Raw genomic sequence first — 14,683 nt, forward strand, 5'->3', positions numbered from 1 at the left:
GAGGCGAGAGGGGCAGGCACGATGACGTTTGCGTGCTGTGGTGTGCTCGCTCGTACTGCTGATAAATCGAGGTTGGTTGTCCTGGTGGGGGAGCAGGCGTTGGCGAGGCACGGATGGCGGATGGCGGATGGCGGATAGCGGATGGCGGATAAGTGAGAAGGGACAATTGCTTGCCGCGAGCGCGACAGCCAGCAGTCAGTGCGCGTGCGGTGCTTTGCTTGGAAATACAGCTGGAAATACAGCTGGAAATACAGCATGTCTGGGGTCTGCAACATAGGGGCAAGCGGGCAAGCGGGCAAGCGGGCAAGCAGGCAAGCAGGCACGCAGGCACGCAGGCAAGTAGGCAAGCACGGCAGCGTGTCGAAATGATGGCCAGTGCCATGCCAGTGCCAGAAGGCATCCACGGCATCCACGGCATCCACGCCGTCTGTCCGCGTCGCTGTGGTTTCTCCGCTGGTCGTGTCGAGCGGTGCTGGTTCCAGAGGCCCGCTTCTCTTTCCGTCCGTCGTACCATTCGCCGCTGCCCTCTCGCCCAGACCTGGCAGGCCTAGCACCGGCGCTGCACACGTACATGGTATAGGTAGTGAGCACTGCTTCACCCTGCCGTGTCCTCAGTCCCGCCGGGAACGTGACCGTAACCGTGATCGAGACCGTGAACACGCGAACGAGTCTGAGCTGCTGCTGCTGCTGCTGCTGCTGCTGCATCCTGCTCTCGTCCGCACTCCGCATTCCTCCCCTCCTGCCTGCGTACTGTGCTCCCCCACCCCCCCGGTGAGCGACATTCTTTCGAGTGCGGCCGCAATACACGCACAGGCACAGGCACAGGCAAAGGCACACGCACACGCACACGCACACGCACACGCACGCTCCGCTCGCTGCGTTGCAGCCACCGACGCCCCGGCGAGCCCTGATATCGACCTCACCCACGCTGGCCATGGCCCACTGACCACTGACCCACCCACGACACTCACGACACACACGACACTCGGCACCACGCCGCCCTCACGGCACCTGCATCACTCTCTCCACCACGGGCCCGCAACGCTGCACTCCCCCGTTGTTGCTGCACCTCGCACCCCCCCGGCTATGACGCAGCTCTTCAGCTCTTCGCACTCGTCCACCCACTCCACCATGACGGAGAAGCGCGCCTTCTCCGGCAACCCGCTGTCCACCAACAAGCCCGCCACCGCAAAGGACGGCCAGGTCTCGCAGCGCATCAAGAACTTCTTCCGCATCAACAGCAGCATCGACACCCGCAAGCACTCGGACGAGGCCAATGGCACCCCCACCCCCAAGCCAGACAAGTCGGGCTCGCGCCATTCCCGCTTCCTGCCGCACATTTCGCGCAACCGCTCCACCACCGTCACGAGCGAGGGCAACCCGCTCGACGACGCCGTCTCCCCCACCGCCCACGCCAACCCCTACTTCCAGCACCAGGGCCCCCCCGCCATCCGCCACCACAATGCAGGTAGCGTACCGTCCACTCCACCAGACACGCCTGGCGTACCAACCACCAAAGTAGATGCCGCCAGCGGAGCAAACGACCAGGCCACCGCCGCCGGAAAAGAGGAGCTGGCCAGGAAGCTGCGAAGGGTAGCCTCCGCTCCCAATGCGCAGGGCCTCTTCTCGTCGGGCAAGTCCGCTGAACGCCCGCAGACCGCCGAGCTCGCCAAGCAGCCCGTCCTGCTCCACCCCAACTCTTCCACCCTCAGCATGGTAGAGACGCACCAGCCCGATACCGACCATCTCTCGCCCATGGACACGTCCAAGGGCATACCCACCCCCGGTCAGATTCGCCAGTCGGTCGCCTTCCGGAGAACATACAGCTCCAACTCGATCAAAGTCCGCAACGTAGAAGTCGGTCCCGGCAGCTTCGACAAGATCAAGCTGATCGGCAAGGGCGACGTCGGCAAGGTGTACCTGGTGCGGGAGAAGAAGTCGAGCAGGCTATATGCCATGAAAGGTACGCCTCACACGGCCCGCAGCGACGTGTCAGAGTATGGACTAACAGACTGCAGTGCTGAGCAAGAAGGAGATGATCAAGCGCAACAAGATCAAGCGTGCCCTGGCCGAGCAGGAAATACTGGCTACCAGCAACCACCCCTTTATTGTTACCCTATACCACTCCTTCCAGTCAGAAGACCACCTCTATCTCTGCATGGAATACTGCAGCGGCGGCGAATTCTTCCGAGCCCTCCAGACCCGACCGAACAAGTGCGTGGACGAGGACGCGGCGCGTTTCTACGCAGCTGAAGTCACGGCTGCACTCGAGTACCTGCATCTGATGGGCTTCATCTATCGCGACCTGAAGCCAGAGAGTACGTTGGCTGCCTTGCTACACTGGCTCATTCAAGCTAACCCCCCTCCCAGACATTCTCCTGCACCAGTCCGGCCACATCATGTTATCCGATTTCGACCTGTCGAAGCAGTCTGAGCCCGGCGGCCGCCCAACCATGATTCTTAGCGGCCGCAACGGCACTTCGTCGAGCAACCTACCAACGATAGATACGAAGTCGTGTATTAACAACTTCCGTACAAACTCGTTTGTGGGCACCGAGGAGTACATTGCTCCTGAAGTGATCAAGGGCTGTGGACACACGAGTGCCGTCGATTGGTGGACACTCGGCATTCTGATCTACGAGATGCTCTACGGCACAACGCCTTTCAAGGGCAAGAACCGGAACGCGACTTTCGCCAACATCCTGAGGGACGAGGTGCCGTTCCCCGAAGGCTCGGGTGCACCACCCGTGTCCAAGTAAGTAGCTGGTCATCTGTCACTCTCGCAGCCACTAACAACAAGCAGCCTCTGCAAGTCACTCATTCGCAAGCTCCTGATCAAGGACGAGACGCGACGACTGGGGTCTCGTGCTGGTGCCTCTGACATCAAGACTGCACCCTTCTTCCGCACCACATCATGGGCACTGTTGCGCCACTCGAAACCTCCCATTATTCCTCACCAGGGCCACGGAATCGAGACACCCAACTTCAGGAACGTCAAGGAGAGCCAAAGCGTGGACATTGGCGTGTCCAAGGTCAAGGGTGTGCCGCTGGACTCTGGCCTCGCCACACCCATGGGCGAGATTGCGGATCCCTTTGAGGAATTCAACAGCGTTACGCTGCACCACGACGGCGATGACCACCATGGGTCGACGGACCAAGTCCACCTCGCACAGCAGAACTCGGGCTCGCGGTAGTACTGCAAGCCGGGCTAGCGTTTTGCAAGCGAGGGGCTGGTCTTTTACTTTGTACATGTCGATATGGGAGGCGTTTTGATGCGTTGCTCTCAGCTCCACTCCTTGACCACGGCTGATAGACATTGGGTTTTTGCACGGCAACGGCGTTTGTTGAAACATTGGCTTCGGGCTCTGTATGCAGAACAGGGCTATGAAGCGTCGCGTAAAATTCTTCGGCGTTTATTGTTATGATTATTGAGAGCGTTATTGTTGGTCGAGGCCTGATTCGACGCGCATCCAGGGAGGATTGTGCGCAAGAGACAGCATAGCAACAGCAGAAGTGCAACGATTTGAATTCCTGTTAGGTGTGTTGTGTTTATTAAAAGTTAGTAACTGTAGCTTCATCATTGACCATGTTGAGTGCGTTATTTATGGAAAGATTGCATGGACAGAGAGAGTGCGGTTCTGATGCCAAGCCGAGCCAAGCCGAGACGTGACGTGCAGCCGAAGCAATCGGAAGTCGCGTCTTCCCCGCGCTGCCCGAGGTGGTGGGTGGGTGTGTTAAACGTCAAACACCACACCACACCACACCACACCACGCGCTCTGAACTCCACCGTAAACAACTCACCGCTCACTCCCACGTTCCTACCCTCTTCGACTCCTTGCGGCCGAGGAGTTTGGAATTGAACGCTGCTAAGAGGAGATTTTACACGTGGATTCCTTGGCCTCGCGGTCCTCTCTGCTGATACCATACCATACCTTGCGGTACGATACGCAGCGAAGCGAAGCGAAGTGAAGTGCATCGAGGCTTTTATATATATACCGAAGTGAGGGAGGGAAAGAGGGAAAGAGGGAAAGAGGGAAAGAGGGAAAGAGAGGGAAAGAAAAGAGAAGAGAAGAAAAGAGCAAGAGCAAGAGCAAGATCATGGCAGACGCACCACACGCGCTACACGCCTCGTCGACGACAACGACGGGGGTACACGCCGGCGAGCCCTTTGGCGACGAAGAGAGCCTGACGCCGCTGGAGCAGGAGGTTCTGGACGAGTATGCGCGGTTGCTGGCGAACATGAACTCGGTTCGTCTCTCCTTGCTGTCTGTCTTTTGCACCTTTTACACCCGCTCTTCTTCTTCGCTCCGTTGCAGCGCATTACACACCATCAGCAATTCAATACGATACGACACAACACAATACAACACAATACACACAATCGACAACAAGCAACAACACAACACAATACAACACACAACCAAGCTAACAGACCCTGTGCTGGAATAGATGGCCGCCCTCCTCGCGTCGCTCAGCGAGCAGCCCAGCGCGGCGATTCTAGATGGCCTGAGGGGGCTGGAGCGGAAGACGAGTCTGGTGTTTACGCTGCTCAAGGCTAGCGTGTATAGCATTGTGCTCAATCAGCAGATTCAGGATGGGGGACAGCAGCAACAGGAGGATGGTGCGCGGGAGGGGGGGAGTGAGGGGTGGGAATAGGGTGTGGGGGTGAAGGGGAAGGGGAAGGGGAAGGGAAGGGGAAGGGACTGGAGTGTAGAGGAGGTAGAGGAGTGAGATGATACCCCGGATACGAAGATGCAGAAAAGGTTTCGATGAATGTAATGTACAGAATTTCCACATGCTTGTCATCCCACCTCGACGTCATTTATCCATGCAGCAGCCTCGGCTGATGGGCTTCTTCCACACTTGTCCTACTCCATGGCCGTCGTGCAAACGCTTCCTCAGCAGGATACCACTAATGCACGCTGCCGCCGTAGTAGACCTTGCGCACATCGACCAGCTTCTTCCCGCGGGCGCGCGCAACCTCGTCGGGCAGGCGCTGCTTGGTCAGAGCCTCCCAGGTGGCCTTGATGACGTTCATCTTGTTGCGCGAGCGCGGGGTCTTGGCGGCGAGGTCCTGCAGGCCGGCGGCGCGGGCGAGCTCGAAGATGAGGTGCTGGGTGCGGAGGCCGAAGCCTGGAGGGGGTGTTAGCCATGTGCATGGATGCACGGATGCACGGATGCACGGATGCGTGGTACTGGGCAGAGGGGACAGTGTTTGGGAGGAACGTACCGGGCGGGCGGGCAAAGAGCTGGACCTTTGTGGCGCCCACCTTGGTCTCGACATCGCCAAAGGTGGTGCGGTTCTCGTAGCGCGGCACGGGCTTCATGTTGCGGATGGCCGACATGATGCTCTGCTTGCGGCCCTCGTCGGGCTCGACGCTCTTGCCCTCGCCGACGCCGAGCAGGCCGTCCTGGTTGCCGGCGATGGTCAGGTAGTACATGCTGCGGATCTTGCCCATGCGCGTCTGGTTGGTGACGCTGTGGGAGACGAGCGTCTTGGTGCGGATCTTCTTCAGCTTCAGCTTGTCCCAGCCCATGTACTGCAGCAGGCGCTTCTGGCGCGGGTCCTCCTCCTCCTCGGTCGACAGGCGGCGCGTCTGGCGGGCCATGCGGTTCTCGAGGCGCGGCAGGTCGGGCGCGATGATGGAGTGGCGCGGGTCGGCAAGGGCGTCGAGCGCGGCCGGGTTCTTGCTCGTGTACGAGGAGCGGGGGTCGAGGGCGGCCTGGGTGAGGGCGGCCTCGATGGCGCCCTGCAGCTGCGTCTGCTGCACCGCGTCGAGCCGGCCCTCGGGGATGCCGTGCGGGTAGGCCTTGGCGAGCTGCTCCGAGGCGAGGCGGGCGATGGTCTCGTCGCGCTCGACCTCGTTGGCCTCGCGCACGGCCAGGCGGCCGGGGATGTCGCGGGCGCTCAGCTTGTCCGCGTGGTCCGTCACGGGGTCCAGCTGGGCCAGGTCGTCGGCGTACGGCAGCCGCCACGGGTCCGTCCGCTGCGAGGCCTGCGTGACGAGGTCGCGCCGGTCGATGGCGGCCTCGGCGGCCTGGATGGCGGCCATCTGCGCGGGCGTGTACTGCTTGGCCAGCAGGCTCGTCTCCGCCGTGTCGTACTGCGGGTACGCGCCCGCCGCGAGCTCGCCCAGCTGCCTGAGGTCCTCCGCCTTGATCGATGCGTAGTGCGGCCGCCGCTTGCGCGCTCCGAGGGGCGCCGACGAGTGGAACGCCCGCCGTGTCGCCGTCGCTGCTGGTGCTGCTGCTGACGTCGCCCGTGCGAAGAGGCCTGTCGCAGGCCGGCACACGCTCATCGTGCTGGGAGCCGTCGCGGTCGCGGCCAAGAGGGCGGGGGGCAAGGGGCAAGGGGCAAGGGGCAAGGGGCGTCGGGCGTCGGGCGTGGGCGTGGGCGTGGGCGTGGGTGGGCGGGCGAGCGCGGTGTGCGTGTCCTGCAATGCCTCTGCCTCCCCTTGCCCTTGCGGCCGTCGAGTTGGAGCCGCTGCGAAAATCGGCTGACATAACCACCCCCGCCCGCCGCCTTGCCCTTCTGCGTCGCCAGCTTTTCCTTTTCCGTCGCCGCCTCGGAGACTCTGCATGTTCACCCGGGCCTGCACACGACCGCTGCGGACGCTTTGCACGAGCCGGAGCCTGCATCGTCACGCACCACGCTGCACAATGGCTTCCTCCGCAGACTCCGCAGCGCCCGTCGAGAGCAATGGCGCAAAGCGGGTCCTGGAGACTCCACGCAGGAGCGAGGAAGACTCACGGGGCAGCTACCGCTTCAAGAACAAGAGGATGAAGAACGGCCATGCTGTCGGCAGCCAGATCCTGAAGACCAACGGAAGCACCGAAGAGGTCTTGCTCGAGGACGTCACTGCTCTGATCACCAACTTCTCCCTCGAACGAGACGGAAAACACGCCCCGACATGCCTCCCAGAAAAGTTCAGTGAGATCACAGTCACCGTCCGGGAGCTCTCGTCCACCGGAGACGGTCTTGGATTCCAGCAAGGTTCTGGCTCAGACCAGGTCTACGCCATCCCCTTTACAGCACCTGGCGACACCGTCACGGCCAAGATCTTCAAGCACTTCGACAAGGAGAAGTACTCCATGGCCGACCTCGTCAGAGTCACCAAGCCCTCGCCGCACCGCGATGATTCTCTCGTCCAGTGCCCCTACTTTTCCCAGTGTTCAGGATGCCAGTTCCAGATGTTGCCCTACGACTACCAACTACAGCACAAGCGGTCTATTGTCGACCGCGCCTACAGGAACTTTTCCAACCTCTCGCCCCAACTCATCCCTACAGTTGGCGACACGATTGGCTCACCACTGCAATACGGCTACCGCACAAAGCTCACGCCTCACTTCGACGGCCCTCCCGATTCCCGGCGCAGTGACGGCCGCAACGGCATCAAACGCACGTTCAAGCAAGTCCCCAACATCGGCTTCATGAAAAAAGGAACCCGCATCACCATGGACATTGAAGACTGCCCGATTGGTACTGCTGCCGTGCGCGCCGGCAACAAACGCGAGCGCAAACGTGTCGTCGACACCCTCTCGTCCTATCACAAGGGTGCCACGATCCTGCTCCGCGAGAACACGCAACGCATACCCAAGGACCAGTACGATCCGAGCGTAGAGAAAGAAGACCCAGACACTGTAGACGAGGACCGAGGACCGCACATACACCGCAAGACGTGCGTCACAAACCCCAATGCCCGCACCACAGAGTACATCGACGATTTCCAATTCGTCAACCCAGCGGGCTCCTTCTTCCAGAACAACAACTCCATCCTGCCCCCCTTTACGCAATACATCCGCGAGCACATCCTGCCCAAGGACCCCACCCACAAAATCCGCTACCTAATCGACGCCTACTCAGGCTCAGGCCTCTTCACCATCACGCTCTCAAGCCTCTTCGAATCCTCACTCGGCATCGACGTAAGCAGCAGCAGCATCACCTCGGCGACCGAAAACGCCGCGCTCAACGGCCTGTCACCGCAACAAGCGCGCTTCCTCGCCGCCGACGCCTCCAAACTCTTCGCCTCCATCACGACCCCCGCGGCCGAAACGGTCGTCATGCTCGACCCCCCGCGCAAAGGCTGCGACGAGTCGTTCTTGCGCCAGCTGGTGCAGTACGGCCCTGCGCGCGTCGTCTACGTCAGCTGCAACGTGCACACGCAGGCGCGCGACGTGGGCGTCCTGGTGGGCGGCATGGCGGGCGTCGACGGCGGGTCTGGGACGGGCCAGGGGTGCTATGAACTTGAGAGTGTGAGGGGGTTTGACTTCTTTCCGCAGACGGGGCATGTCGAGGGTGTGGCCGTGTTGAGGAGGAAGGCTGGGGTGGAGGTGGAGGAGGAGGAGGAGGAGGAGGAGGAGAAGAAGAAGAAGAAGAAGAAGAGAGAGGCGGAGGCAGAGGAAAGTGTAAAAGCCTAAGGGCGCGGGTGGCACACAGGTGCAGTGGTACGATACCATCTATCGGTCTGTTATAATTTGAGTCGCACCTGAAGCGTCAAGAAAATCCAATCCGCTGCTGCAACGACTTGAGCATCCCTGGCTGGCCGTGGCTAGAGGCAACCTCAAGTGAACAGTACGGTAAGCACTTCATCTCAACACGAAAAGTCGTGTCATCATCTGGCTTGATAGTCTTGGATTTTCGCTGTCTTCGCAACCACGCTCAACAAGCCCCGCCTCCATCTGCACCTTGGCTTCCTCTCCCGCACATCTAGGTGCTGCCCGGTCCGCCCAGCAGCGCAAATCGTCGGACAATGCTGGGGCCAATCTCATCGTACTCTGCCTTGGTGTGACAGTAACTCCTAAACTCGGGCGTCTGACCGAGCAAACTGCCTCCGAACCATGGGCCGTGTCTTTGCCTCTTGTGCGTAATGACCTGTACATCCAGACCGCCGCTCTTGGCGCCTCCACTGCGTGCCTCGGATGCCTTGATGCGCGCGTCAACCAAGTGCCTGATGTCGCGCTGTAGACGGCGACCAAAGTCCTTGTACAGCGTCGAACCACCAGACAGTACAATGTTCTTGTACAGTCCTCTTCGCACGTCGATGGGCGAGGTCTGGATGACGTTATCGACAATCGTGGGGAGAGGCGTGAGGAAATCGGAAGAGTAGATCTCAGGGTTGAAGAAAATCTCAGGCGCCAAGAAGCGTTCGTATCCAACATCGACGGTAGTCGTCTTGCCATTTGCGTACGTGACCGTGTGCTGCTTGAACCTGTCGTCCGACTCGCGGTCGTAGCGCGCAAACTCCTTGACAATGTCCGGGCAAACGTAGCAGTACTCCTCCTTGATGCGCTCGGCGGTCGCAAGAGACGAGTCTGGCTCGCCACGCTCTCGCAGAAGGGACTGCACAAACTGGGTGATGTCGCGACCAGCGATAGGCACACTCTTGATCGAAGAGCCAATGACGTAGCCTTCGGCGACGGGGATAACGTGGGTAACTCCAGCACCCGAGTCGATAACAGTACCGGTGAGCGATCGGTCTTGGACCTTCGAGCTGGTCCAGGAGGCGGCGAGGGCAAGCACAGCCTGTACAGCGATGTACAGACCGGCGACGTTGAACGACTCGAACATGATCTCGGCGGTAGCTTCGCGGTTCTCCGGAGGGTTCAGTGGCTGCCTCAGATTAGCTCATCTCATATCGTTCAGTGCTGCAGTTTAGCTCACAGGCTCAGTCAGGAGGAAGTGGTGGTCCTCGGGCTCAACTCTGAGGTACTTGAATATCGAGTTGGACCAGAAGCGCTCCATGAGGTCCTGCCATTCATTAGCACAGCACTGTTTCCTACATGCTCAGCTCTACATACCCAGTTGTCAATCTGGCCGTGCCTGATCGGGTAGTTGATGCCATAGCCGGAGCCTCCTGCAGCGGAGAGAGCTTCGTCGCCAATGTAGAAGTCCAGGTCCTCAGTGCCGCGTTTCCCGGACAGGTGGCCGCTGGGGCCAGCACCGCCGGTCAAGAAAGAGGGCTTGTTCGCAACTGCTGGGCGGCCAGAGCCGGAGCTACCGCCGCCGCCTGTTGGTCCTCGTGTGGCTATGGCGGTGGGGAAGACGAAGGAGGGGGAGTCGTTGCCGGCGAAACCTGAAGCATGCTGTTACTACAAGTTGCATCAAGTTCTGGCGAAGTGTCTCATACCGAGCTTTGAGTATCCCGTACCGCTGTAGGCGTCCGTCAGTACTCAATCGCTATGCAAGGGCCCACAGGCAGCTAGGAGCTTACTTGTCCATGACAACGGCAGGGGTTTGGGACGCCATCTTTGTTGTTGGGCGGTACGCTCACAAGCTGAGGCTGGTATAAGTGTGCCCGCGGGCAATGGCTCGTATGCACAAAGAGGATGCGAGGCTGTATCGTCGCAAAGTGGGCGGCCAGCGTTGGGATGGCGGAGTGGATGGCGTGTCGTGGTTGAACCAGGCACCGCTGATGCGCGCCAAGGGCGGGGCGGGGCGGACGAACAAGATGGCGGGGAAGCTCTTTAGAAACTCCTGCTCGAGCTAGCTGCTCGTTCCTTCTCCCGTCAATCCAAGTCAGTGCTGTGATTTGCATCTGTTGGCACAATCAGAGATGTTTGTGCTCGGTCGCCGCATGACCTGAGCAGCTCAAGTGGAAGGAGCTGCCTGTTTGCACTGCCAACGCGGCCTTGCCATTGATTTCTCTCACTGACCACCAGCGCTCACCGAGCCCATCCGCTCATTACCACACCGCCCACACGGTGGAGTTTCCTCATTATCGCGGACAACACTTTCATTCATTCCTATTGTTTCCCGCTTCTCATTCTCAGCGTCACTTACCTCTCACCTACGTACTTCTCTGACTCGACCTATCTCAGTCTCCAATGAGCACTTGACTGTCGTCTACACCAGTCCTGATCGTTAGCTCCCTCGCCATCCAGAAGATTGCGACAAACTCACTGATCAAGCGGGGTCTGTATCGTTCCAGTACACTGCCACACGCTTGTGCAACGCCCCAAGACAGCGCTTCGTCCTTCGAAGTCTGGGTTCGCGATTCTTGAGCTGCTGTCGACACCTGTTTCCCCCCAAGGACATGTCGGCCTCCACTCGCCACTACGATGGTGCCTACCCTGCTGAGCAACTTGTTCGAAAAGCAACGCGTAGTCCGCCTGCCGAAGAAGTATGTGCCATATATGTTCATGCAGGCGCTGGTTATCACAGCCACCAAAACGAGAGAATACATCTAGAGGCATGCAACGAGTAGGTGTATCCATGGAATTTGCTGCTGGGAGGAGAAGATGTATAGAGAGCGTGCTGACCGGTCTGTAGTGCTGCTGCAATTGCCATGTGCATCATGAAGAACGGCGGCTCTGCGATAGATGCCGTAGAGGCTGCCATCAAATTGCTCGAAGATCGTGAGATTACCAACGCCGGCTACGGAAGCAACTTGGCCATGGATGGAGTGGTAGAGTGCGACGCGTCGGTCGTCGATCACTTTGGACGCAGTGGCGCTGTAGGCGCTGTGGCTCGTACGTACTGTGCAAGACCTGCTCGTTGCTTACTGACCGTTCTAGAAATCAAAAACCCGATCTCGCTAGCACGTATGGTTTACGAGCATACCAGTAAGCCGTTGACACTTCGACGTGTTCCTCCGAATCTTTTGTGCGCCCAGGGAGCGACTGAATTCGCGGCGGAGCTAGGCATGCCTGTTCTTCCCCACGATGCCCTCATCTCGCCAGCTGCAAAGGAGCGCTGGCTTCGATGGAGAGCCGATCTTAGATCTGCTGAACGGAAGGCAAAAAAAGCTGGCCAACACCCGTCATGTTATAGACTGCGAGCCGACATCGCACCAGAGGATGAAAATGAGCACAGACAGATGCGACAAAGACACACGACCGACTTGTTGCGAGGCTATCCTTCTTTGCTGCAGTCACCATCGCCCGAACCGTCTGACGAGTCGCTCTGCTACTCAACTGAGAATGCTTCAAGTACACCTTCTGAACCAGCAGCGCTATCCGGACCTTCTTCTGGCTCATGGCTTAGCGACGACCGTATACAGACGCCTGATTTACCAATCTCATCTCCTGGGCCTGGCGATTTTGGCTCCGCAGCAGTGATTGAGTCTTCCCGAAGCGCTTTCGTCAACAGCACGCAGAAAGTGCCTACACTCAGCCAGTTCAAAGCTGCTCGGACTACTTCCTCTGATCAGCTTCTTGAAGATGCGGAGATGGAGGATGTGCCTCGTAGGTTGACAAACGGTTCCTCAGCTCGTAAGATCTGGGGTGACTGCTCAGGTGAGGAGTCCGACTCGGCTGAAAGTACAAAAACCATCAATGCATCTCAGCCTGCTACCTCTTCGACCAGCACAGTGAACAACAACCATCATGACATTCCACTTGTCGAGGGTGTGCCGACCAACATCAAGAGCACTACGAGCGATGTTCAGAAGAGCGATCCCCTGTCAGAGTCGGACAAGCCGGACCACATCACAGACACCGTTGGCGCTATCGCCATAGACAGCTGGGGCCGCATCGCCTGCGGTGCATCATCTGGAGGCATCGGCATGAAGTATCGCGGTCGCGTGGGACCTGCAGCCCTTGTCGGTGTCGGCGCTGCTGTAGTTCCGCTCGACCCTGATGATGATGAACAGGTCTCTGTCGCGACTGTTACCAGCGGTACAGGCGAGCACATGGCAACTACAATGGCAGCAACAACATGCGCGGAGCGATTGTACCAAAGCGTAAAGAAGAGCAGGGGCGGCGAATATGCTGAAGTGACTGAGGACGAGGCTCTCAGATCGATGATCGAGAACGAGTTCATGGGCCACTCCAGCGTCAAGAACAGCAACTCAGCCGGAGCCATTGGTATCTTGGGAGTGAAGAAGATGCGCACTGGAATTATGCTGTTCTACGGTCACAACACCGACTCGTTTGCCCTGGCTTCCATGTCATCAGATGACGATGTACCCAAGTGCACCATGTCTCGCAGCAACGGCAACGGACAGATAGCTCAAGGCGGTCGTCTCATGTCATACAAGACTCGCAAGAGGACCAAAGTCACTCCCCGCCAGCGACAATTTGGGTAGCCCGGTGTCAACCCACGCTTCTAAGGTGGCAGGCACATGTCGGCAAGCGTGGTACTGCGTTCCTTGCACGTCAGTTCCTATCGTACGATCTTCAGTCCCAAAGTCCGCATATCGAGTTCTGACACACTCCATAAGCGTTTCAGTTCTATACCCTATGCATAGCGTCTGTCTTCTTTGTACTTTAGTCCTGAATTCATACCCTGGAGTTTCCTCTGCTCTACGAGAAGCATTTCGATGATATTTCTAATGCTGAGACCGTAGAAATCAATGAAAGACTAGAAGCATTCGCAATAGTAGTAGACGTCATGGTCGTGAGAATCTGAACATTTTTATCAAGTGTTTGCGTGAGAGGGGACCCAAATACACTCTTAACGACCTCCACGCCCACGCTGATGAAGCCGAGACGACCAAGGATAAGATCTCAGCTTTGACACTGCTGCTTCTGGAGCCGCCGCTGCACACCACAGGCTTACTAATTATCAATTGCGTCACTCGGCTCATGTCGGTACTCCGCATATGCACGTCTTGTGTACAATGGCGAGCTTCAGCATTGGGATTACAACACTGCAATTACTAAACACCCTTTCAGTTACAAAGCATTCACATAAATACAAGTCTTTTCAAATAGTGCTACCACACCATCTTCTCTTCCTCCTCAAGTTCGTTCTATAGCTGAGCAAATCCAAACCACCACAACAACAAAATAATGGCCTCCAAACTCATCGCCATCGTCGCTGGCGTCGGCGCCGGGACTGGCGCTTCCGTCGCTCGCAAGTTTGCCAAAACCTACCCTGTCGTGCTGCTCGCGCGGAAGCCAGAGAACTTTGAGTCGCTGGCCGATGAGATCAACAAGAGCGGCGGCAAGGCAATCGGTGTATCCACCGACGTATCTTCTCAAGACTCACTCAAAAGCGCTCTTGACAAGATCAAGCAAGAGTTTGGCAATGACGTGGGCGCCGCGGCAGCCATCTTCAACGCCTCCGGCGGCTTCCTGCGCAAGCCGTTCCTCGAAACCGACGCCTCTGTGTTCGAGCAGAGTTTCAACGTCAGCGCTCTGGGCGGAGTTCTGTTCAGCCAGACATTCTTGCCCTTGCTGCTTAAAGGGAAAGAGCTTGGATCTGAGCACCCACCTAGTCTGATCTTCACGGGGGCTACTGCGTCGGTGAAGAGCAGCGCGCAGCTGGCGAGTTTCTCGACGGGCAAGTGGGCGCTCAGGGCGTTGAGCCAGAGTCTGGCCAAGGAGTTTGGACCCCAGGGTTTGCATGTTGCGCACGCGATTATCGATGGAGTGATTGATATTCCGAGGACAAAGGAGTGGTTGAAGGATTTGGGACCCGAGGCGAAGCTGAGCTCTGATGGGGTGAGTTTTTGGCTCTTGATGAAGCCGCGCGTACAAATATTTGCTAACGATGCTTAACAGATTGCAAACGACTACTGGTATCTGCACACACAGCCTGTAACGAACTTCACTTGGGAGCTGGATACCAGGCCTGCGGTAGAGAAATGGTAAGGCGTGTTGACATCATCGCATACCATCATGCTGAGAATAAGGAGGGATGGTCAAATCGCTACCAGCCCAAAGACATTAATAAGATCCTGTATCTAGCGCGTATTCGTTTTATTGATTGATTGATCTTTTGTCTAACTTCGTAATTCG

The 14,683-nt window shown here is 58.2% G+C and overlaps 7 protein-coding genes across 8 annotated transcripts, besides 20 other annotated features; 5 read left to right on the forward strand and 2 right to left on the reverse strand.

Annotated features, from left to right (window-relative positions):
• Nucleotides 1–11: part of a tandem repeat that runs on past the window's edge.
• Nucleotides 12–110: 99 nt separating this feature from the next.
• Nucleotides 111–150: a tandem repeat.
• A 128-nt stretch (nt 151–278) lies between these two features.
• Nucleotides 279–355: a tandem repeat.
• Nucleotides 356–620: 265 nt separating this feature from the next.
• Nucleotides 621–656: a tandem repeat.
• An 18-nt stretch (nt 657–674) lies between these two features.
• Nucleotides 675–703: a tandem repeat.
• A 100-nt stretch (nt 704–803) lies between these two features.
• Nucleotides 804–865: a tandem repeat.
• A 94-nt stretch (nt 866–959) lies between these two features.
• Nucleotides 960–985: a tandem repeat.
• Nucleotides 986–996: a tandem repeat.
• A 135-nt stretch (nt 997–1,131) lies between these two features.
• On the forward strand, nt 1,132–3,194 carry EKO05_0001403 (serine/threonine protein kinase, AGC; the record flags this gene model as incomplete). 2 transcript variants are annotated; one of them, XM_059635666.1, is made up of 5 exons in its annotated part: nt 1,132–1,468; nt 1,520–1,963; nt 2,019–2,318; nt 2,371–2,755; nt 2,804–3,194. In XM_059635666.1, the coding sequence occupies 5 exons, from the start codon at nt 1,132–1,134 to the stop codon at nt 3,192–3,194; spliced, it is 1,857 nt and encodes a 618-aa protein (XP_059491649.1). The 2 variants fall into 2 exon arrangements, with proteins under 2 accessions (XP_059491649.1, XP_038802159.2); XM_038937545.2 differs by having other exon boundaries at nt 1,132–1,963.
• Nucleotides 3,195–3,413: 219 nt separating this feature from the next.
• Nucleotides 3,414–3,445: a tandem repeat.
• Nucleotides 3,446–3,643: 198 nt separating this feature from the next.
• Nucleotides 3,644–3,681: a tandem repeat.
• A 64-nt stretch (nt 3,682–3,745) lies between these two features.
• Nucleotides 3,746–3,772: a tandem repeat.
• A 147-nt stretch (nt 3,773–3,919) lies between these two features.
• Nucleotides 3,920–3,948: a tandem repeat.
• Nucleotides 3,948–3,983: a tandem repeat.
• Nucleotides 3,984–4,007: 24 nt separating this feature from the next.
• Nucleotides 4,008–4,050: a tandem repeat.
• Nucleotides 4,051–4,055: 5 nt separating this feature from the next.
• Nucleotides 4,056–4,100: a tandem repeat.
• On the forward strand, nt 4,100–4,657 carry EKO05_0001404 (uncharacterized protein; the record flags this gene model as incomplete). The annotated part of the gene is made up of 2 exons (XM_038937439.1): nt 4,100–4,249; nt 4,451–4,657. The coding sequence occupies 2 exons, from the start codon at nt 4,100–4,102 to the stop codon at nt 4,655–4,657; spliced, it is 357 nt and encodes a 118-aa protein (XP_038802160.1).
• Nucleotides 4,336–4,418: a tandem repeat.
• An 11-nt stretch (nt 4,658–4,668) lies between the features above and the next one.
• Nucleotides 4,669–4,703: a tandem repeat.
• Nucleotides 4,704–4,913: 210 nt separating this feature from the next.
• On the reverse strand, nt 4,914–6,582 carry EKO05_0001405 (28S ribosomal protein S5, mitochondrial; the record flags this gene model as incomplete). Its single annotated transcript, XM_038937110.1, has 2 exons — nt 4,914–5,134; nt 5,232–6,582. 2 exons carry the CDS (start codon nt 6,580–6,582, stop codon nt 4,914–4,916), a joined length of 1,572 nt encoding a protein of 523 aa, XP_038802161.1.
• Nucleotides 5,156–5,190: a tandem repeat.
• Nucleotides 6,339–6,371: a tandem repeat.
• Nucleotides 6,583–6,661: 79 nt separating the features above from the next.
• On the forward strand, nt 6,662–8,419 carry EKO05_0001406 (tRNA (uracil(54)-C(5))-methyltransferase; the record flags this gene model as incomplete). Its single annotated transcript, XM_038944969.1, has 1 exon — nt 6,662–8,419. One exon carries the CDS (start codon nt 6,662–6,664, stop codon nt 8,417–8,419), a length of 1,758 nt encoding a protein of 585 aa, XP_038802162.1.
• Nucleotides 8,329–8,362: a tandem repeat.
• A 289-nt stretch (nt 8,420–8,708) lies between the features above and the next one.
• On the reverse strand, nt 8,709–10,247 carry EKO05_0001407 (Arp2/3 complex subunit, actin nucleation center; the record flags this gene model as incomplete). Its single annotated transcript, XM_038937639.1, has 5 exons — nt 8,709–9,611; nt 9,663–9,749; nt 9,800–10,074; nt 10,129–10,151; nt 10,213–10,247. 5 exons carry the CDS (start codon nt 10,245–10,247, stop codon nt 8,709–8,711), a joined length of 1,323 nt encoding a protein of 440 aa, XP_038802163.1.
• Nucleotides 10,248–11,059: 812 nt separating this feature from the next.
• Nucleotides 11,060–13,026, forward strand: EKO05_0001408 (uncharacterized protein; the record flags this gene model as incomplete). Its single annotated transcript, XM_038937485.1, has 3 exons — nt 11,060–11,121; nt 11,271–11,470; nt 11,516–13,026. 3 exons carry the CDS (start codon nt 11,060–11,062, stop codon nt 13,024–13,026), a joined length of 1,773 nt encoding a protein of 590 aa, XP_038802164.1.
• A 706-nt stretch (nt 13,027–13,732) lies between these two features.
• On the forward strand, nt 13,733–14,536 carry EKO05_0001409 (uncharacterized protein; the record flags this gene model as incomplete). The annotated part of the gene is made up of 2 exons (XM_038937536.1): nt 13,733–14,386; nt 14,447–14,536. The coding sequence occupies 2 exons, from the start codon at nt 13,733–13,735 to the stop codon at nt 14,534–14,536; spliced, it is 744 nt and encodes a 247-aa protein (XP_038802165.1).
• Nucleotides 14,537–14,683: the final 147 nt, after the last annotated feature.

This window comes from Ascochyta rabiei, chromosome 2, assembly GCF_004011695.2.
Source record: "Ascochyta rabiei chromosome 2, complete sequence".
In the NCBI taxonomy this organism is placed as follows: domain Eukaryota; kingdom Fungi; phylum Ascomycota; class Dothideomycetes; order Pleosporales; family Didymellaceae; genus Ascochyta; species Ascochyta rabiei.